The sequence below is a fragment of the Perna viridis genome, chromosome 5 (assembly GCF_037379345.1).
Source record: "Perna viridis isolate PV_CMFRI_1.1 ecotype Kerala chromosome 5, ASM3737934v1, whole genome shotgun sequence".
Taxonomy (NCBI): Eukaryota; Metazoa; Mollusca; class Bivalvia; order Mytilida; family Mytilidae; genus Perna; species Perna viridis.
Genome location: NC_142449.1, coordinates 15,324,180 through 15,347,576, shown reverse-complemented (window position 1 = coordinate 15,347,576; position 23,397 = coordinate 15,324,180). Strand labels below are relative to the sequence as shown.

Here is a 23,397-nt window from a genome sequence, read left to right as displayed (position 1 = left end):
TGTGTGCTCTCAGACTTAAAGTCAGTAAAACAAATAAAACGTTATTAACACTAGTAACAAAATACCATCCAATATTACACACAATCTCGTATTTGTTTCGAAAGCACTGGTCTTGTATAATTAATGACCCTGAATGCTCTCAACCACCCATCGTAGCCTTTAAAGGAGGAGATAATATAACAGACTGGTCAAACCTTAGTAACACACGTCTATCACGAACTATTAAACTATAAATATTACTCCATAGCATTTTTTATATATATAAAATAAAATCATCACCTGTATATACCGTTCTTGAAATGTGCATCTTTTACAAAATACATGTACATGTAATTACGAAAATAATTAATTCTTTCACTGCCGATTGAGCGACCGGTGATTGGAAGCCAATACAAAATCCTTGAAATATGCTTGTGATATGTGTATATGAATTACAAAATACGTTCAGTTTTTTAAACTGTAACTGAAATACAATCACGAACCAGTTATTTGTAAGTTGTAATGTTAAATATTCGCAATGTAGAACAAATATAGGTGTGCAAAAATTTTAATTAGATATAATATTCAATCATGAATTTACTCGTAGACTACTTCTTGCCTGTTTGATATATATCGGGATGCTAAAAGGACAAAATGTACAAGGTAAATCAATCTAAAAACATTGAAAGATGTGTGTGTTATAATAATAGTACCTCAATTCTGGAAATGACGTGATGAGAATCCTGATTTTGAAATTCCCGACCCATCGATGCCATCACTTGGTGTCCGTCGTCGTCGTTAACAATTTTCAAAACTCTTCTCCTCTGACACTTCTTGACCAATAGGAACCAAATTTGATATGAATGTTCCTTGGGGTATCCTGCATAGAACTGATGTTTAGATTTTTGATCCGTCGAAAAGCATGGCCGCCGTTATTAAAAATATTACATAGGGGTCAGACTGTAGTTTTTCGCATATGTCTCCAAAAGCGTTAGGTTTTGCCATTCTGACATGAAGTAAAACTGTTCAGCTTGATGAGATCTACCTCAGGTCAAATTTTCGTTTTAATTCATGAAGCCATGTTGGAGTTATTGCCCTTTTTGACGTTTTTTTTTGCTATTTTTAATGTTATTTCTTTCAAAAATCTTCTTCTCTGACACCACTTGACCAATTGGAATTAAATTTGGTATGAATGTACCTTGGGGAATCCTGCATAGAATTGATGTTTAGATTTTTGATACGTCGAAAAACATGGCGCCACCGTTATTAAAAATAGAACATAGGGGTCAGTCAGTAGTTTTTCACACATCTCCAAAACCATTAGGTTTAGCCACATTCTTTCAGTAGCTGATATGATCCTTATTATTAGAAATACAAAAGTCTTCAGTGATAAAAGTTGTCAGACAACTCCTTGTAAGAGTTATAACCGTGGAAAGGGCAAAAATGACGTGTTTTTTTTTTTGTTTTTTTTTTTACAGTTTTCAGCCAATATCTTGAAAACTATGATAGATAAAACGAAACTTTCAACTGTTGAAATGATCCTTATGATAAGTCCTACCAAAGTCTTCCTGAGTCAAAATTGTTGGACAATTTCTTGTTAAATTTATTGCCTTTCAAAGGCAAAACTCAACCAGATGGCGATTCAGGCTCCTGGGAGCCTCTTGTTTTTCGTTTTGTCAATTTTTTAGGGGCGTGATGGAATGAAAATCTACAAAATTTTATTTGGGCTTATCTAGAGTAAAATATCTGATTGAACTGAATACTTAATTTCACATGCCCTTCCTTGATATTTATATACAATATTTTCCATTTATTGTTCATCGTAAAGTCGACTGGCAAATAAAATTCTTCCATATGCCTGGAAAAAAGAATTATAATTCATTTGGTATCGAAAAAAAAATAACAAGAGAAGAAAATATCATTTAACAAAATAAAAAATCCAAGTCGATCCCCCTCAGTATAAAAATGGTCGGTGCCTAATATCTTTTGTAAACGGTTTAATTTCTTACAGCATTAAAATAAAAATCTTTTTTATCATCATGGGTAGAGATCTAACAGTTTAAATGGGTAGAAACCCTTAGCGACTCATAAAAACACGCGAAATATACCAATCACTGAAATACAAGGTGGTGCGATATCGTTAAATTTATGGTGAAAGAATTAAGTTTTCTAGTGAATTAAAGATTAAATGTCATGTACATACAAAATATACCTTTTCTTTATACCTATCTACCCGTTTTTATTTCTGTCCATCTGTTTACCGCTCCCTTTCGTGCCTATCCGTTTACCCGCTTCCCTTGCTGCTTATTATCCGTGTCTTTTTCTGCCTATCAGTACTCGCTTCCCTTCTTTTTTTACCTATCTGTACTCGCTTCCTTTTTTGCCTGTCTGTTTACCAGATTCATTTTCCATTTTTCTGCTTATATGATAACCCGCTGACTATCTGCACATCTGTCTTTCTGTTTACCCGCTTCCTTTTCTGTCTTACTGTTAAACCGCTTTTTTACTGTCCATCTGAACTCGCTTCCTTTTTATGTCTATCTGTTCGTCCGCTGCTTATCTATTTTTCTATTTACCCGCTTCCTGCTTACCTGCTTACGTTTGTGAAAAGGATATAGTCCATGGGCTAGGAGGGTCAACCGTGCACAACCCACTCATCAACTTCGCACATAATGAGTTTCAGATACCTTTATACCCCCATTACCGAATTAATTTGTTGCCTCAGATTCTTTTTCTGTATAAGCCTATATTTGTACCCCACTAGATAAAAAAGCAAAGATTTTTGAGACTCAATTTTTCGATCGTATAAGTCTTCCTGGGACAACATGTGTGAAGAAACTTAATACATATAGGCATCATTGTGTAGCCCAAGGTCTCATATTTACAATGGTATCAAGAAAATTGCGGTAACACTTAGGGTCTTGGAGTAAATTGAAAAAAATGTACCCCTACCCCACCGAAAAATCGCTTAAATTAACACATTTTTCAATGTCAAAACCCCTAGAGTATCCATGCGTCAGTAAAGAATGGCTTATTTGGTATTTTCTGTTTAGTATTGTCACAAATACTTTTGGGGTTCTCATGATGACATGTGGCGATTTTCAGAACTCCTAAAAAATGCCAAAAATGGGATTTTCTATGTTCCTGTAAAAAGCTGACTACAAGTTATAGCTCAACTAAAAGGTCTAAAATTTGGTATCATTCGATAAATTTTATAATTTTCTACATGAATAAACCATGAAAAACTAACTTATAAGATAGAATTTTCAAAACATGTAAAAAAATATATTACCCCGCCCCTAGACACAGTAAAACACATATTTTAGGCATTCATAATTAAGATAATGGTGTAACCAACATATCTGATCAATTAAGGCGATAAGAGTTTCTTTTTGGGGTTGTAATTACTATAAAATCGTAAAAAGTGGAATTTTCAGAATTTCAGAATAATGAAATCAGATCATCTATCGAATGATACCAGATTTGAGACGTTTTAGTAGAGCAATTACTTTTTACAGGAAAATCAAAAATCAAATTGTTTGCATTTTTTGATAAATTCTGAATACGAAAATCGGCACAAGTCCTCAAAAGAACCCCAGAAGTATTAATTGTGATAATACTAAACAGAAAATACCAAATAAGCAATTCTTTACTGAAGCATAGATACTGTAGGGGTTTTGACTTTTTTTCATTTTACTCCAAGACCTTAAGTGTTACCAAAACTTTCTTGATACCATTGTAAAGGTAATACATAGGGCCACATGTTGATACCTGTATATGTCAATTTAATTTGTTTTGGAGAAAGTAGAAGTTCGGAGAATGAAAAAAAACGTAAACAATGTATTTTTGCCTCAACGAGGTATAACAAGTGGCCAATAAATACAAAAATACTTCAGTTTATTTTTTGACGACAAAAAGATTCGTAAATGGGATGTATAAGGGTAGCTGAAAATCATTTTTTTTTTGGTTGATGAGTTGGGATGCACGAAGGGTCATCTCAGCCCACGTACTAATACCTTGCTCTATGTCCGATAGGTCTGTATCGAATAGATTGTATATGATGGATAGTCCGTAGTTATAAGCCAGATTAAAAAAAAACCTTAGTACTCCGAAAAAAGGATGCAATATGCATGTCTTTTCAATTTAGTAGATGTAATTATGACTTTTTCGCTGCTATCATACATGTACATGTTGTTATTCTTAATCAGATGTAGTAATTAATTCCGATTGATATGTTGCAATATTATTTCCTATACTTTTTGTCATCATAAACTTGTTTTCAAATAGTAAAGGTAAACTCGTACGTCTTCTACTTGGGCTGTTTAAATGTGATATATAAATATAGACGGTATGTGACGGTAATTCTCAACCGGGATGCTGTATCCTGTATTATATATCTTGTAAAGGATGTGAGTTTGTCGGTGATACACAAGATATGTTAAATAAAAACAACTACAAATGTCAAGTAGATGACTTCTACTACTCATATAAATAACGTAATATCTAGTTATATTCTACTGATAGGAAATTTGCAAGGTGATCCTGTATTCTGATTCGGTCAGCTTGACAATGAATATGAGACCATATCCGAATAACATTTCAAGTACTAACAGAAGGAAACTCCAATCAATACGTATTGAAGTGGTTAAAATGCTCTCAGAGTTACCATGATATGAAAGATGTTGCATAAATTCTGTATATTATGTCTGTAAATCTAAACTCTCTCTCTCTCTACTTTTTGTTTAAGAGCACTAACATGTGCTGATATGCACACTGCCTTTCGTGCGCGCCACCCATCCATTCATTTTTTTTTTTTTTGTAAATTGGAGCCTGCCTTAATTCGCGCCACCCATCCATTCATTTTTGTAAATTGGGGCCTGCCTTCATGCGCGCCATCCATCCATTCATTTTTGTAAATTGGAGCCTGCCTTAATTCGCGCCACCCATCCATTCATCATTATTTTTTGTAAATTGGAGCCTGCCTTAATGCGCGCCATGAAATTTATGTTAATGTGCTTATAGCTGCTTCTCAAGTTGATTGAGATTAGACCTATCAATTACTTCATTCAGTAACTGTTTGTAGGCTACTTGCAGTGACTAAATGGAACATTTTCATTAGATTGGCTGCTTCTCGATGTGTCTATGCACAAAGTGAATTTTCTTATAAAGTTGCCTCTCGACGCACCCGTGGAATTACAATAAGACACTTAACCGGTTTGAACATCTTTGTAGGACAAAGATGATAAAAAAACTAGTCTTAATAATATATGTTGTGTTTTGAAATATGAATACTTCATACAATGTTGGAAATTGGATTATAAAAAAAACTTTTTTTCAAAAAGCAGTGCCTCTGTAAAGAAATACGTGATGTTATGTATTATGATATGTTCCTGTATATGGAAGTAGAAGTAAAGAAGAATGGAAGTGGTTCATTCATAATGATACAAATTATCTAAATTGTTTATCATTGATAGAAATAATAGCATTGATATCATTGATTGTATATATGCAATGAAGGTTTCCACGACATTTCTACCTTTGATGTTCCGTGTAAGATAATATTACAAACGACACTGGAAGAATGCAGATTATTTTTTATTTGTACATGAAGTATTCATAGCCTATTACTATTTAGATTTACTCACTGTTCTCTCCGACTTACCGCATGAACTTGTGCACGTCGATTCGATCCTCTCCACAACAATCGTGAACGCACTGCAGGGCCAGATCCAGACACTTTGAAAAGGAGGTATGCTAGCCGAGCTTTCTCAGAAAAGGGGAGTGCTAGGACATTGCCATATTGACACATGAAAATGAAAAAATTTCCAATAAATAGGGAGTGCCAACCCCCCTTCTGGATCCGCCACTGAAGTAACACAAGGAACTGATGGAAGCCATTATTGCCTAAGTGATACTTAATCGGTAAAGGGACCTTCTGTTGCCGGTTTTGTCTTTCAGTAAGGTTAACAAGCCATCCAAACCTTGGTAAACATAAGAATGTCACCGAATTAGAGGCACAACATGCTGCCTATCATTATTCAAGTAATTGACATTCTTCATTATATCTTTTTGTGTGTATATGTTGTATCTTAAGCAAGAGTTTTTTGCTGGAGTCGCCTATGCCAAATCATGGGAATTCGATATATTTAATGCAATAATAGACGAGTACATACACCATGGTGGATACAAGAGGATGTTCCGAGTGTTTGAACTTCTCCATTCGATCGACAATTTTGAAAAGTTCGTGGTTTATTTGGCAAAATAAAGGAACAGCCCATACCCTCTTTCTTCAAAAGTACCGGATTTACTCACTGTATCATACTTAGTAAGATCTGTGTTTCACGTTTTACTTAGATGAAAAGATACCACAAGTTTTGTAATGCCTCTGTATCTATATCCCATCATCTATTTTAAAACAACATACTTTTTTTAACACGTTTGACAAAATCCATGATGCCTTTGCATGGAATTCTCGGAGGTTTTAGTCATATGCTCCAATACAAGGAGGTATAGGTTAATACTATCTGATAAGTAAAAGATATTGCTATTATGCATCTTTATGATCAAAAAAGTTTGCAAGAAAATTTCTTAGAAGTTGTGATTCTACGTGTGAAGACTGGCTAAGGAAACACCCCAAATAGAAAAACATTTTATTTTTTGCATAAAAACTTGATTTTTCACAAATTCTACCCCACAAATTTTCTTCCCTAGTTTTGTTCGGCCTTTAATCTATTTACATCACCCTAACCTGAAATCCTGGATCAGTCCCCGAAAATACATAGAAATAAAAAGCTTTGCCAAGCATAGCATGATACCACCACAGCCTGTTGAGTTCTAATGTGAACACATTATTAGTTTGTGACACACTTAAACATAGGGATTTACAGTTCATTATGAACACAATATTGCAAAATTAAAAAAAAATTCATTTCAATAAAAAATTCTACTTTCATAGATCACTTAGTAACACATTATTTTAAGTACAGTTAATGATAGAGAAAATTTGCTTTGCATACTTCTTAAAGTCTCTGTACAATTCACATTTTTTTTTAAACCAGTTTACAAATTTTAGAAATACAGTCTTTCAAAAAAATGAATTTTTTGCCCCTTTGACCTCTTGTTACTACAAAACAGTGAATGATGCTGATTGACTACAGCGTGCTGAGAATGCCCCCACTCAATCATTTCTCTCATTTTTTTTGCATTAAAGACCTACATGTATTCATACCTTTACCAAAGTTGTACAGTTAACAAGAATAAGAGATGGGACACAAACCAAGTCATCATGCAAAATCAAAGTATCAGACATCCAACAGAATCTGAGAAATCTGTGACAGAAAACTGGTTTTGACATTGGGAAGTCTGATACTGATTCAATTGGTGGGTGTCCAGTTTTAAGCAGTTTTGACATTGGGAAGTTGGATACTGATTCAATTAGTGGGTGTCCTGTTTTATACAGTTTTGACATTGGGAAGTTGGATACTGATTCAATTGGTGGGTGTCCTGTTTTATGCAGTTTTGACATTGGGAAGTTGGATACTGATTCAATTAGTGGGTGTCCTGTTTTATGCAGTTTTGACATTGGGAAGTCTGATACTGATTCAATTAGTGGGTGTCCCGTTTTATGCAGTTTTGTCATTGGGAAGTTGGATACTGATTCAATTAGTGGGTGTCCTGTTTTATGCAGTTTTGACATTGGGAAGTCTGATACTGATTCAATTAGTGGGTGTCCTGTTTTATGCAGTTTTGACATTGGGAAGTTGGATACTGATTCAATTAGTGGGTGTCCTGTTTTATGCAGTTTTGACAATGGGAAGTCTGATACTGATTAAATTAGTGGGTGTCCTGTTTTATGCAGTTTTGACATTGGGAAGTTGGATACTGATTCAATTAGTGGGTGTCCTGTTTTATGCAGTTTTGACATTGGGAAGTCTGATACTGATTCAATTAGTGGGAGTCCTGTTTTATGCAGTTTTGACATTGGGAAGTCTGATACTGATTCAATTAGTGGGTGTCCTGTTTTATGCAGTTTTGACATTGGGAAGTCTGATACTGATTCAATTAGTGGGTGTCATGTTTTTTTTTGTTTTGGTTGTTGTAGTTTTGACATTCATACACTAATCACACATTTCACATCCCTAATAGGTGATCAGAAGGACCTTGAGTTGTGGGTTTTTCTTATTTGTGTGGTGTCTATATGATCACAGTCTCGTATTGTGTTTCCCATTGATCTTTTAAAGAAAACCTTCAATTTTCATGATTATTTTTAATTATAGATAAGAAGTTTTAATCTAACTTTTGACCATCTATTTGCATTAAGGAAATGTAAAAAATCATTTAAGATGCACTTTAAGATTATTTTTCATGAAAATGATGTTTTCTTCAACAAGAACAAGTTTTTAGTGTCATAGCTTGATATTTACTGAGTACTTTGGATGAAAAATTATAATAAAAAATATATTAAAAAAAATACAAAAACAGGAAAAGCAAACAAGAAAGCACACTATACTTTATAGCCTCCAAGTTTTGATGTACACCTGCTGAGGAACAAAGTCGATACCATATGGCTAAAAGCTGCAACTAATACCAATATATGATGCTATATCAGCTTTGTGTTTAAAGTAATACAATGTTATATACTTTGAATGTGCTTTTATTTTAGCAGTCAACAAATAATGGAATGAATGAAATTGTGTTTATCCACTGAAATTGATGCTCAGTTTTCATACATTGTATATAAACATTAGACAAGTGAAAAAAGATTATATTGTTTTGATATTTTTAATAAATACTTTTTAACATAAATGTTTGTTTGACTTATAAAAGCAATGCACCTTAAAGTATACACTAAATTGGACGGATTCTAGACATGTAATAGCTTGGATATGAAAATTATATGTCTTCAATAAACAAACTTCAAAGTTATCAAAGTTTTTTTTTTACAGTGAAACCTGTCTAAAACAAACCCTGAATATCCCAAACCCTGTCTAAACAAAACCTTTAATAATACCAAACATGTCTAAACAGAACCCAGAATAATCCCAAAACCTGTATAAACCAGACACTTTTTAAAGTTCTTTTATATAAATTTAAGTGTATTTTGAACCTTTGTAAACAGAACACCTGTCTAAACCAAATCGAAGTTAAAATCCAATAGGGGTTCAGTTCACACAAGTTTCAATGTATTTTCTATATCATCCACTATTACATTAACAATATATCTTATAACAGATAAGGTCATTGACTCATAAATAACTATTTGAAAACTCTCCAAGGAAATAGATAAAAAAAAAAACAAACCTTGAAGCTCAGTCTTTCATTGTTAACATTCTTCATAGATTTACAAAGAGGATACCTCTAGATAAACATCTGATCAGTATAACTATAGTTTTTACTAGTTGGTATTTGAAGTAAAAGTACAATTGGCCCCTAAATAAATTTCTCAGATCAATTCCAGTACTTTAAAAAAAATTACAACAACATATTGATTAGTATCATTAGTATGCACTATAGTCAAAATTATCTGTCTGATTTTTATGAACTTCTTTATTTTGTGATGTTTTATCATTTAGTTTTGCTTGTAACAGGATATGTTCAACGACACCACACCGAATCTCCATCTGCATATTTTCTTTCTTCAACTGCTGAATAGCCTGCTTGATCTTTACAAGAGGTGCTAAATATAGAAATGATGAAAGAATAAAACAAAACTCCTTTTAAAATTTGAAATAAGTATGAAGGAATATTTCATTTCCCAGGTCAAAGAAAATATAAAAAATACTTTCACTTATTACCTTATCCAGAAATAGTTTTGACAGGTAGATATTTGATTGGTATTGAGTCGAGATCTTTCATTATCCTCCTTTCTTAAAACAATATGAAAAAATGATCCTACCTTTTGTATTGATAATTGACTGTCAAGTACATATTTTCTTTATCAAATAATACAATGTACATTTAAAGTCAAGTCACTGATCTCAGCAAGTATCTATTTAAGAAATCTTTTTTTCCATCTGTAAAACATTATACGGTGATAATCACCTTTATATGAATTTAATAAATGGGTCAAAGACAGAAATGGCCCGGTTGCCTTAAAATACACCAATTTGGTAAACAGGAAGTAAAAGTGCAACAGATCTGAAATCTCACAATATGGAACCCTATACTAAAGTTACACACCAAATATCTAGTGGATGTGATTTATAGTCATTGAGAAAAATGTTGTGAAAATATTTGCCCCAATCTCCCATCCACCCATCACCCACCCACCTGATCAACATTAACCATTCTATAAGACTTTAAGCACGAGTGCAACGAGGCCAAAAATGGGTCAAGAAAGAAATAGAGGGGTTGCCACAAACAGGAAGTAGAAGTGCAACAGACCTAAAATTGCATCCCATGAAAAGGGGACCCCATACTGAATTGCTTACCAAATATCTAGTGGCTGTAATTTATAGTTGCTGAGAAAAATGTTACGAAAATATTTTCCTGCTCACCCACCCACATGCCCCACATTCACAAATCAATAAGCTGCAACCCTGCCAAAACTGGAAATACTCACCAAATAAAAAAAATTACTAACCTCCATCTGTCATACTACTGCCTCTATCTTCCATTTCCATCTTTACTCTTTCTAATTCCTCTGTTACCTAGAGGAATGCATTCATACTTTGATTAATCTGTGTTAGTGTTGTATTATCATTAAAACCTCTAATGCTTGTAAAAGTGTTGCTATTATCATTTGCTTCTAGACCTTTGGATAATTGATACCAAGTTAAACTGTATTATCATTGTTTGTCGATTTTCCTTTTCTTAAACAATAACACCTGGTTTCACCAAAATTTACAATTTGAGATTTTACAAAAGCCATTAAGTTTTCTTTTTTGTCTTAAATTTCGACTGATCTGATCAGTCAAAATTTCAGTTGAAGACGGATTTCAGGTACATTATAAAATTGAAGAACCTTAGTGAGTGCGCTTACATACCCCACACACACCCCAATTCTGGATACTCAAGTAAATTTGTTCGTAAGAGAAATACATGTAGAAGGACCCCGATAAAAAAGGAATATGAGTGCTTTTTCAGGCTTCAGACCTTTATCTTCTAATTAAATTCTGTTACTCAGAATGGTAGTTTCAAACTCCAAACTGTGATTTCCTTGAGTATTAGTTAATCCAAAGTAAATATTATCGTAGCAGAACAAAACGTACACTTGACCTGCAACTAATAATGGTGAACTTATATACCAAAAATCATGTCATAACCTGCAAGTGTTAAAAAAAAAGTCTTGAAAACTGTTATTTCTGTGAATTTTGCTAAGTCCAAGGTCCATAATTTTGGTAAAAAACATTGGAGTGGAACGAAAATTAAACTTGACCTGTAACTTATCATGGTGAACCTATATACCAAAAATCATGTCAATATCTACAACATTAAAAAAAGTCCAGAAAACTGAAGATTGACTGATGGACTGGTCAAAAACACTATATCCAACACAACGAAGAACTAGGCTTTGTTTTTCAGCTTCAGTTTTAACAACATGCATGTATCTGTGATTAGAAAATTTGTATTTATTATTACATTCTGTAAATAAACCATTGAATAAGGAATCCTTATACAATGGTTTATTTACAGAATGTAATGATAAAAAAAAGTGCCCTTTTCCGACTAAAAAGGTGCCCCTCTGCTCAACAGCACCCTGCCCCTTTCAATTTCTAGCTGGAGCACTGAGGATTAAGATTAACTTACTTCCCCAAGTAACCTTGACCTTTCTGTGACCCCACCACTGGCCTGTCTGTACCTCTCTTTAGTTTCAGATAACTGTTCCTGTGATGCTCTAAATTCTCCCAACAGGTGTTCTAATTGGTTATTGATGTATTTTTCCCTACTGTTGATTTTCTCTAATGTCCTTGTAATTTCATTCTGTAATTTATCTAAGTGACTTCTTGTCTCCGTTAGAGATGATTCTATACCATCTTTATGTTGATGCATCTGTTCAACATGAACTCGCCAATCCTGAAATAATCCAAACAACATATACAATGTAGTTGATTAAGAAATGTGTATGACTTTTCTCCACACTCCAGAGAACATTCAAACTTAATAAATCAGGTGAGCTTAAAAAGTAATCCTCCAAACATATTCTGTTTTTTATAAAAAATGATGGTGAGAGTAACCCACTTAAGTAACACATATATTTTTGTACTTGGTTTTGATAGAAAAACAACAAATTTGATGGTCAAGTTAATCCTCTTTAGTAACATATACTGAGTTCGATGGTAAAAGCAACCTCCTTAAGTAATGTATACTGGGTTTTGATGGTCAAAGTAACCCACTTTAGTAGCATATACTCGGTTTTGATGGTCAAATTAACCCACTTTAGTAACATGTACTGGGTTTTGATGGTCAAAGTAACCCACTTTAGTAACATGTACTGGGTTTTTATGGTCAAAGTAACCCACTTAAGTAACATATACTGGATTTTAATAGCAAAATGTTTCTATTTTTTATCTTAATATATAATAACATGTTAGACTGACAACTAACAAGAATTAAAGTAAATAATAAAGATTGCATAATCAGTGATTTCTGTGAAATAAAGTTACAAGAATTTGCATGCTCTTATATCAGCAAATTCCATTATATCAATGAGCTACATAGGTGAGTTTATTCACTTATCTTCCTGTCATATATGACATCCTACATAGCAAATTTCTATTTAAACTATTATGAAACTAACCATATATTGAACTATATGAACCAATTATATATACATTAAAAATGTCATTAGGACATCATATAAGTGATGAACCTAATATGAAAACTGAACTTTGTACCTTATTTGCATTTAATTATATCCTTAATTGATTCTATTTACATTTTATCAGGAAGATCATCAGTACATACTTAATTTAATGTAAGATACTAAAATCCCAAAAAAAAAACGAAAAACAAAAAACACGTAACGAAAATACCTAAAATTTGAAAATTTCCAATGTCATAGTACATATTAACATAATACTGTTGTCAGTGAGAAACCAACTCTTTCTTATAAATAAAGTAGACATACTGTATAGAAAGCAAAGCTCACTTGTTGATACCCCCAATCTCCTCCCTAGAAACTATGTAAGAAACCAATTCACATGGAAAAAAACAAAATAGCACATGTAGGTGCAAAATGGCATCATGTGATTAAAGAATATATGAAAGTTTCATTAAATTCCATTCAGCAATTTTACATTAGAAGATGCCCCCCTCCCTTTGTCAAAGAATGAAGAAGTCCATGTTTTGCATTAGGAAACCCCAAAGCCATTTAAATGGAAAAAAAAAACAAAATAAAAAGTGTGCAATGACATCATGCTGTAAAAAATGTGTGAAACTTTCATTAAATTCCATTTAGCAGTTTAAGAGGAGACACAGATAACAATATGAGATAGACAGATAGGTGAACAGACCAATAGACATGATCACTATATACCTCCCATCTTTCATACAGGGGTATGAAAATCTTGACAAAGTACACCATGCATAAATTGACCTGATTTTTGGGTGGTCAGCAAATCAATGTTTCATTATATTCTACTGAATAAATGAATTGAACTGCTTTAGAGGAGTGGAAGGTGGTCAGAAACTTACTTACTGTTATGGGGCATTTCATTTCATAATTTAGTTCATTGTCTCAATGGAGAAAAAAATTATACAACCCCAAATTAAAGGAAAGCCTATAAGTGTAGAGTATTCAAATCAATGTGAAAAAGCATACTGTGGAAGTACTATTGTTTGTGGTGTACCAATTTTTGTGGATTTCGTGGGTAAGGTAAACCACATATTTTGAATCCTGACGAAAAGGATTATTTACTTTAAATTGTATGACAGGATCATTAGAACCACAAATTCAAGAATCCACAAACTTGTGCTTTTCACTTAAACCACAAAAATTGATACCCACGAATACAAGTACTTTCACAGTATTTTAATGTTAGGTACATGTATGTTTGACTAAAGATGAAGTCCAGTAAAAAATTCTTCAGTCAAATAATAAGAATTTTTATACAGATAACATAATTACTGATTCCTGTCATAGTCAAAATTCCTTCAGAATCATTGGATTTTAAGAATAAAATTCTTTGATGACTAATTATTTCAAAGTATCCACCTGAGTTTATTCCTAAATTAGCCTGTACTATATCAGAAGTAGGGGCACCACCATATTCATAATGCTTCCATTTTGTAACAGAAAGTGAAAATCCCATATTAGATCAATTAATATTCAGTACTTACATTTTTTTTCTACATTTAATGCATCAATAATAATTAAAAGTTCTCAGACATATGATACTGTAATTAAAAGACAATTTATAATTTATTCAAGTCTTTGATTAATAACATCCTTTTTGACAAAAAAAAACTCAAACTATTTGGACATTCTTGTATGAGATTAAGTAGCAGTCTTAGTAAATACCAGACATGAGATGATTCATATGTCAAAAACCTCACCAAATTCATTTTTTTTCTAATTAAGAAACAGTTACAGACCACATAAATAGTCTTATTTTGTTATTTGGTTGTTGTACTATTGAGACAAAAACAAAGCTCCATTGAGCTTGAATGGGTCACCTGGTTAAATTTCTGCCTTACAAGGGCAACAACTCTAACATGGAGTTGTTCAAAATTTTTGACTCAAAGAAGACTTACAAATGTAGGTAGGACTTATCATAAGGGTCATTTCATTAATTGAAAGTTTCTATCTATCCTTTTTATTTTTCAACATATTAGCTGAAAACTGCTTAAACATGTTTTTTTTGCCTTTCAAGGGCAATTAGTCTAACAAGGAGTTGTCTACCAATTCTGACTCCAAGTACACTTTGGTACGCTTATCATAAGGATCAATTCAGCAATTGAAAGTTTCATTCTATCTATATGTAGCATAGTTTTCAACAACAAAAAAAACATCATTTTTCACATTTCAAGGGCAATAATTCTAATAAGAAGTTGTCCAACAACTTCAATCTAATGCAGACTTTTGTAGGCCTTATAATAAGGATCATTTTGGCAGTTGAAAGTATTTGGCTAAACCTAATGCTTTTGGAGATATTTGAGAAAAACTTCTGTCTTCCCACTACGTTCTATTTATAGTAACAAACCATGAAATTCAACTGATCAAAATTCCTTACATCAGTTCCATGCAGAATCCTTCCCTCAGGAACATTCATAACAAGTTTGGTAAAAATTGGTCAAGTAGTTTCAGAGAAAAAGATTTTTAAAAGTAATAACATTAAAAATAGCCAAAAAACATAAAAAAAAGGGCAATAACTCCAACATGGCTTCACAAATTAACACACAAATTTGACCAGAGACAGATCTCATCATGCTGAACACTTTTACCCATGTCAGAATTTGGCTAAACCTAACGGTTTTGGAGATATATAAGAAAACTTCTGTCTGATCCCTATGTTCAATTTTTAGTAATGGCAGCCATGTTTCTCAAAGGATCAAAAATCCCTACATCAGTTCTATGCAGAATACCCTAAGGAACATTCATACCAAGATTGGTACAAATTGGTCAAGTAGTTTCAGAAGAGAAAGGTTTTGAAAGATTGTTAACAATGACGGATGAAAAGAAGCCAAGTGATGGCAATAGCTAGGCGAGCTAAAAATGGATCAGACAGAAATGGCAAAATTTTGTGAAACAGGAAGTAGTTGTCCAACGCCTTAAAATCAAAACCAACAGTATGTGACACATACCTGATGGTGGATACCAAATATTAAGAGGCTGTGATGAGAAAAATTACATGGAAATTGTAAAAGAAATTAGAACTTTGCAAGAGTTATTGCTCTTGATTTGATTTGAAAGGGGAGATGAATATATGGTTTTCTCCAAAATATAAATCTGCATACAATAATTGAATATACATATGGTATAAGTACCCTGTAGATTGTTTATCAAGGCTTAAAACATTTCCATTGATACAAGATTGCACTCTATAGACAGGTGCCTACAGATAATTTTATGTCCATTTGTGGAATTAAATTCATAGTGAGAAACTCATTCAAGCAATCCCTTTCTTTTCTTTTTTTTACAAAAAGCATACATTTTTCAAATCCTTACATTATAAAGATCGATAATATGATACATATTCCTTAATAATTTCAATATTTTGTCATAAAAATCTGTAGCTTTTGTAACATAATGAAAAAAAAAATGTTCATGACAAAGGTGCAGGGGTATTAGGTGATGAATATTTCCCAAAAATATCTACTTAATAAAGAGCTTCGCAGAATGATACGACAGCAACACAATATTAGTTTTTGACACAATTCAGCATAGGGACTTACAATTCATTATGAACATAGCAACTGGTTTGGACTTAATATAGCACAGAACTGAAATTTATTTAAAATTTTTCCAAATCAGACGAAAAATTAAAATGTTGGTTGCTGGAGTGTGGCCCATTTGACCCCTTATAACTCATAAATCAAAACAGATATCTGAAATCTGTAAAATGCAGGCAGGGATTTTCATATGGAATCCAAGAAAAAAAATTCTCAAAATCGGACCAAAAATAAAAAAGGTTATTGTCTTGACATCAGGAAAATTCGTGTTTCTGGCACCCTTTTTGACCCCTAATTTCTGAAAACTTCAAGTCTTGAACCTCCTAAAATCAATCTAAGTCTGACCATTGTGGTATACAATATTGTGAAACAATATTCTTGACATTCCTATGTTTTTACTGTTAAAGAGACAACAACTCCACTGGGATGAAAATGTCAGCCACAGGCTAATTTCTTTGTCATTCATTGGTCTCCATTGAATGACAAAGAAATCCTCACACCACAGGGCAGGCTGCAGCTGGCCCAAAAACATCATTATACACAGGTACAGCAAAAGAGTTGCCCATATATACTCAGTACTCCATAAAAATGAACTTAAGGTGAAAACGATACAAGACATACAGTGGCCGGAAATTCCCACCTGGCACAGGTGCAAAAAATGAGGGTTAAAATACCCTGAAAGTATGAAATGCATATTTCAGGCCCCTTTTTGGCCTCTAATTCTAAAATGTTTGAGGCTATAATCCCCAAAGTCCAATCTCCTTTTGTGGTTTAAAACTTTGTTATAAAACTTAATAAAGATCAACCAACTAATACCCCATTTATCAAAGGAAAACCTTATCATCTTAGACAACAACAACCAAGACAACCCTATACCAATATATGACCCTAATTTTTTTGCGGTTGTATAAATATTGTTCATAACATAATGAAATACATAAATATTAAGAAAAAATGTTTTGTGGCATTAGTTTATTGTTATGATGTCATACTGGTACCACAATTATATGTGATGTAACAAAAACTGCAGAGAATTGCTTATTTTGTTTTGTTCTTTTTTAAATAATACTAACATTTAGAAAATCATGTCCACACCTAAGAAACAACTTTTATTTTAAAATATGAATAACCATGTAATAATAAATGTATTCACTATATATTCCAAAAAGTTTCAACCTTTTATGTTTATGTTTTACTAAATTAGACCAGGTCAACTTAGTGTACAAAACAGTGCACCCCAATCGTATCTGTATAGTGCAATCCAAGGAGACTTAAAAAATTGTGGTTTAGACAGATTTTCAGATCGTTCTGGGTTCTATTTGGAAAGATTTCACTGTCAAAGTGTAAGGTTACTACAATCAGCCCAATCTCAAACAATGATACCTGACAAACCTTTACAGGCAAGAAAAATTTTCAACATAAAGAATTAGATTGAGCAGTTTCAATGAAAAAACGTATAGATGTATCATCATGAGAAGAGACAGTGCTCATTGCTTAGGTGTCAATACTTTATTGTGGAAATACACAATTCTGGCACTGATGTAGTAGACAGAACAAAAAACAGAACAAAAAAAAAACATCATTGAAAAATTATCAGTTTGTTCTTTTGATGTGCTTACCTTATTGTCTGTACGGATAGTGACTTTAAGTTGGGGTAAAACACGCTCTACTTCTAACTTCCAATCCGCTGCATCAGTAGTTGATTCTAATATCTCCTCTGGCTTGGAATGGTCTAAGTCTTGTTGCTTAAATATTAGAAAAAAAACATTTTGGTAAGATTTATTTTGAATTAAAATGTATATTAACAGGATAGAAAAACTAAGGTTTGGTTACTTCACTACTTAGAAAATACAAAATACCTATATTGTGGTAAGGCTGATATATCCATCACAAATTTGGAAATGAAAATTGAAGTATTCCAAAAATAATTTCAAAAGTAAGTATACGTTTATATTTTCATCTACAAAAATTATTAGTATATACAATTTTTCAACATAACTATGCTTATATAAAAGATTTTTTTTATCAACCATATTTGTGAACCCATAAATACCTTTTGAGATCTTTTCTTCAATCCTTCAAGATCTAATATCTGTTCTTCTTCTTCAAACTCTTCATCATCATTATAAGTCTACAATAAATTTGTACATGTACTACATTGTATTTTATAATTTGCTATAATTTCATTTCACTCCTGACAAGAACAGCTACTTACATTCCCCACTACTGTTCTATACCAATATCCTACTTTAGCCTTTATAGTAGTTGAAACATTAAGTTTTTACTCCATCAAGCCCTTCAAAGCCAAATTTAATGGTTCTCAGGTCATTTATCAAGAAAACCAATGAAGATGGGAGGCATTTCTTCTGAACTTTTAATTGCTCAAAAATAAATAGTGAGGGCACACTATATATTGTACGAAGACAAATAAAATTATAAAGGAGATATTTTTTGTCCATTTTATTGATATGGTACCAGTAATAACATTAGGTAATGAGCCTTTCTTAAATCATAAGGAAGGGCATGAGAACTAAGTATGTAATTAACTTTGTGTGGCCTTAACATTGATCTATTGCACTCTTTGTCACCACACCAAGCACATCAAACAATTCATAAAGTTTATTTTTCCCAAAAATTTTGTTATCCCTCCCTTATACCTGCATCATTGTTTTCTCTACTTCATTTAATGTCAGTTCTGCATCATCCTCTACAATGTTCTCTTCATCCATTTCCTCCTCAGGATATTCTGGGCTGTACAAATTAGAAAACATATGAATAGCAATGTATCAGCTTCTTCTTGTTTATCATATCATCAGATGCCACAAACACACTAAGGATGGTATATTATAGATAATGTCACTGATGTTAAATCCAAAATTAGTATCAATTTTTGAATGAGGTTTGACCAAATGAAGAAAACCTTGCAAAACAAATAAAATAAAAAAACTATGGCCAAGTAAACATAAATGGTATATTCTCATTTTGCCTTCACAAAAAAATATGGGGTGGGTGGGAGCATTTTATTTTTTTATTTCTTTCCAGATATTCGCTTAGCGTAATTTTAGCTATTTGAAGTATAGATATGTTCTAATTCCATACTCGCATCAGTTTCAGAGCTGAAACATGGTTTTTGTCACCAAGAAATGAAAGATATGTATACATATAAATCTAGAATTTGACATGCTCATACCAATTTTTTTTTATATTTTTGTCCAATTTTTTAGGGACGGGAGGGGATGAGAATCTATAAATTAATTTTATTTGGCCTAACTAGAGGTACAGAGCAAAAAAATTTAAGCTAAGAAGAAACATTTTTTCTAACAATCTTTTATCTGACAGAAGTAATAGACCAATTTTTCATAAATGTTGAGTTATCTCCCCTTAATCATAATATACATGTAGTAGGAACAACTCCTTTAGCTTACCTAGACCAGTTAAAATGAGTGCTTTTAAGAGCTTCATCAGCAAGACGATCTAGTACATATATACAATGTTCTCCACATCCTTGCTTCAGTTTAGATGGAGGAAAGTCAATGGAATGTTGCTGAAAAATGTAACAAAAATACATAGATCAAAGTCTAATACTCTTTTCCATGTACCAATACTTTGGTCAGGTTAAAATTCAGTCAAGACCTGTAACAGTTCACTAAAATCTGCAAAGATTTCCTAACCACTGAAATTGTAGGCTTTTACAGAAGATTTGATAAAGAAAGGGATTTGAATCACTTACATATTTCCTGACTTCCTCTAAAATACTGGATATAGTTGCATTTGGATCATCATACTACAATAAATCATACACAGACCATTAGTCTATACACATGAAAAAGAAAGTAATAACTGTGCCTGTATTCACTTGTCAAAGCAGAATATTTTGCAAAATTTCTAATATGGAGATAGAACAAAATACATGTACATGTACCTGTACTGTATGAAAATGAGACTTTACAATGACAACAAATATTTTAATTCTAATCAATAGTGTTTGATACCAAGGACAATAATAAATCACAGAATAAACAAAGTTAAACTCAAAAACACAAAGTAGACAACAAAGTTACATGTATATAATAGCTTAAACCATTTTAAAGTATAATATTTACAGTATCAAAATCGATATCAAAACTAAATAATAATATTAAAATTGTAGACAACTTAATTTTTATTATACTACCTCTTGAGGTTGTTCAAAATTTTTTCCAGCTTTCCTCAGAAGCCATGCACTAAGTGAAGTAAAATTGAAGAACTGTTCCCCAGGGTTTGTAGGAATAGCAAAATAGTGTCTAAAATAAATTTAATGAATAAACTCAGAAAATAATAACTATTTTCATAGATTCAAACAAACAAAATAATACTTGAAATAATGATTAATTTATTACACAAATACATAGTGAAAGCATTATTTATTTATTTGTGTACATTTTCATTATATATCTCAAATTGAGCTTTTTCTAAACTTCTTCTGAACTTATCAGAATACCCATTACTGGATATTACATATGTCAGCAGGTATGTCTAGTATTTTATAATGAAACATGAAGATTATATCAATTATTATAAAAATATATTATACTATATAATTTTCATCTAAATCAAGTAGCAGGAAAAAAGAAAAAGTAGCAAGTAAATTGTTTAAAATTTTGCAAATTCACCCATTTTTGAAAATATAGTAGCTATCAAAAGATGAGCAAGTAGCCATCCAATTTTACCGGTTGACAGCTTCTACTGACATCACTGGTCAGAATGTTTTCATATACATGTATCTTACAGTATGTACTTGTATATACATTTTCAAATAAATAGAAACAACTGCGATTGAACCTTGATATTGGAATAAAAATATGTCACCTTGATATCGGTTTCAAATTTCTTTCCCTGCAGAAATCTTGTTCATAGTTCAGCAATCTTAGTTTATCCAGAAGATCTTCCATGATAACAAAAGGCATATAGACCAAACCAGGTCCTCCATCTTCAACATCTTCTCCCCTTCGTTTGTCTTCAGACATGCTTGGTGTTGTCTCTAAGAAAATAGAAACAAACTATGAAATGCCTGCACCAAGACAGAAGGTAGGGCCATTATGGTTGTTTCCAAATTTCTGTTTTTTACTCTGATCATCATACTGCCATTTGGCATACATGCAGACTTTCAGATTCCCTTTTGATTATTTATTTAGACTACTGCATTCATTACATTAGTTTGGTAGTTTTAATATTAAACTTCATACAATATGCACAAATTATACGCTTCTCAATTAACATACATGTACCTAACATTACGAAAGAGTTGAGCCAGCACTTGATCATGGGATTCTGAATCTCTTTATTCTATCATAACCTAATTTTGCAAGTAACAAATAAAAACCTTTCAATTAATGTTTTTCCCTATTTTATCTCTTTTTAACTAATTATGCCTACATGTACATTTGTACCAAATGACTTTCAGTTTCTGAACAAATTTTGTATTGGAAAAGGTTAGACTGTGTAAATATGAGTGTCTGATATTTACTACTACTGCCTTTTTAGTGGTGTTTTCTCACTTTTAAAATTAATTTTGTGATAAATACTTTTTAAAGTTTGATTGTGACACCACAACGGTACATGATTTATCTCATCTGTTAATTTTATTTGAAACACCTTTCCTCAATAAGTCGATAAAATTGTTAAGATTTATAGTACATGTAATTACAAAGTTAATCAATAATATGAACTACTTAATACCACAAAAGAGAACAGAATAAACTTCTGTCACATTATACATGTATTGGTCTGAGAGAAGAAAGCACTGTTTTCAAGTTAGAAGCAATTCTCCCCAATATGCTCAACACAATTTTATTCCTCAATGAAAATTGTTGTATATCTCATTTCTGAGAGCAACTATCAACAATCTGTTTGACATTTTCTCTTCAATTTAGGGTATCACAGGAGAGGATGAAATAACTTGCTGGTGAGAACTTCTATTTGACCAGTACATATGTACATTTTATAAAATTCATTATACTCGGCGTCACATAAATAACATACTGTTAAAATTTGAATAAAAATATTTTCTACGACTTTATTGACACCTACCGTCGTTTAAATTGTCTTAAATGACTTGCTCATTCGTTTAGCCAAACGGCTTCTCCCTAAACATTGAATGGTTAAATTCCGGTCAGATTTTAATTCTAGGTGCCAATATTTACATTGTAAAAAGTCGGCCATGTTTACAGTGATCGGGTTGCTAGGAGATGTTGTTTACGTTTAAATGGTTTGTCCAAAAACCGAAGAACCCAGAATGCACTTCAGCGTTATTTCGGATATCTCGGATTTATTTTACGCGAACAACGTACAATACCGAGAAGTTGATCAAGCAGACGATTGTCACCGGAGTTCGACGGGAACTTACGAACTTCGTTTGTAAACAAATCGTCCCGTAAAAACCAACATGGCAGATATTAGTATGGGATTTTCCCGTAAGGATTTGTTACGCATGATTTAAGCTAATAAGCGACTTGTTTTTGAGAAGCTGTTTGGCTAAACGAATGAGCAAGTCATTTAAGACAATTTAAACGACGGTTGGTGTCAATAAAGTCGTAGAAAATATTTTTATTCAAATTTTAACAGTATGTTATTTATGTGACGTCGAGTATAGTCAGTTATAATTGCTCTTCATTTGATATTTTTTAAAAAAATGGTTCCAACACTGCAATTGTGCAAACATCAGATCGGAAGTCTTTCTTCTGAAAATACACGTATCCTTGTAAGATTGAATGACTAGATTCATGACTCTGAGTGATTTTCAAAATAAACTTTACGCAAACAAGTGCAGTGCAGTACTAACAGAAAAAATTATTGATACCTTTGGCTTCGCTTAAATAAACTTTTGAATACATAGTATACTGTATATCTGGACTTATTGTCAAGAGTATGTGCTAATGAAACGCAAAATATATTGTTACAAAGACGTATTATTGAGGAAATGTAATGCAAGAATTCTTTGAAGATACTGTACCTGTCAGTTTTCGTTACCAAAACTATGTGGTCTCTGTAATGAAAAGCTTTTCGATAAGACGAAAGTTATCTTACCTTTCAAGCGCTCAAGTGATT

The 23,397-nt window shown here is 32.3% G+C and overlaps 1 protein-coding gene across 1 annotated transcript; it reads right to left on the bottom strand.

Moving 5' to 3' along the window:
* Positions 1-8,749: 8,749 nt before the first annotated feature.
* Positions 8,750-23,372, bottom strand: LOC148616210 (intraflagellar transport protein 57 homolog). The gene is made up of 11 exons (XM_088583030.1): positions 23,303-23,372; positions 21,160-21,331; positions 20,486-20,594; positions 20,042-20,095; positions 19,737-19,855; positions 18,969-19,062; positions 18,365-18,442; positions 17,931-18,056; positions 11,728-11,994; positions 10,562-10,628; positions 8,750-9,655 (listed from the first exon to the last, which is right to left on the bottom strand). The coding sequence occupies exons 2-11, from the start codon at positions 21,315-21,317 to the stop codon at positions 9,477-9,479; spliced, it is 1,251 nt and encodes a 416-aa protein (XP_088439156.1). The 5' UTR covers positions 21,318-21,331; positions 23,303-23,372; the 3' UTR covers positions 8,750-9,476.
* Positions 23,373-23,397: the final 25 nt, after the last annotated feature.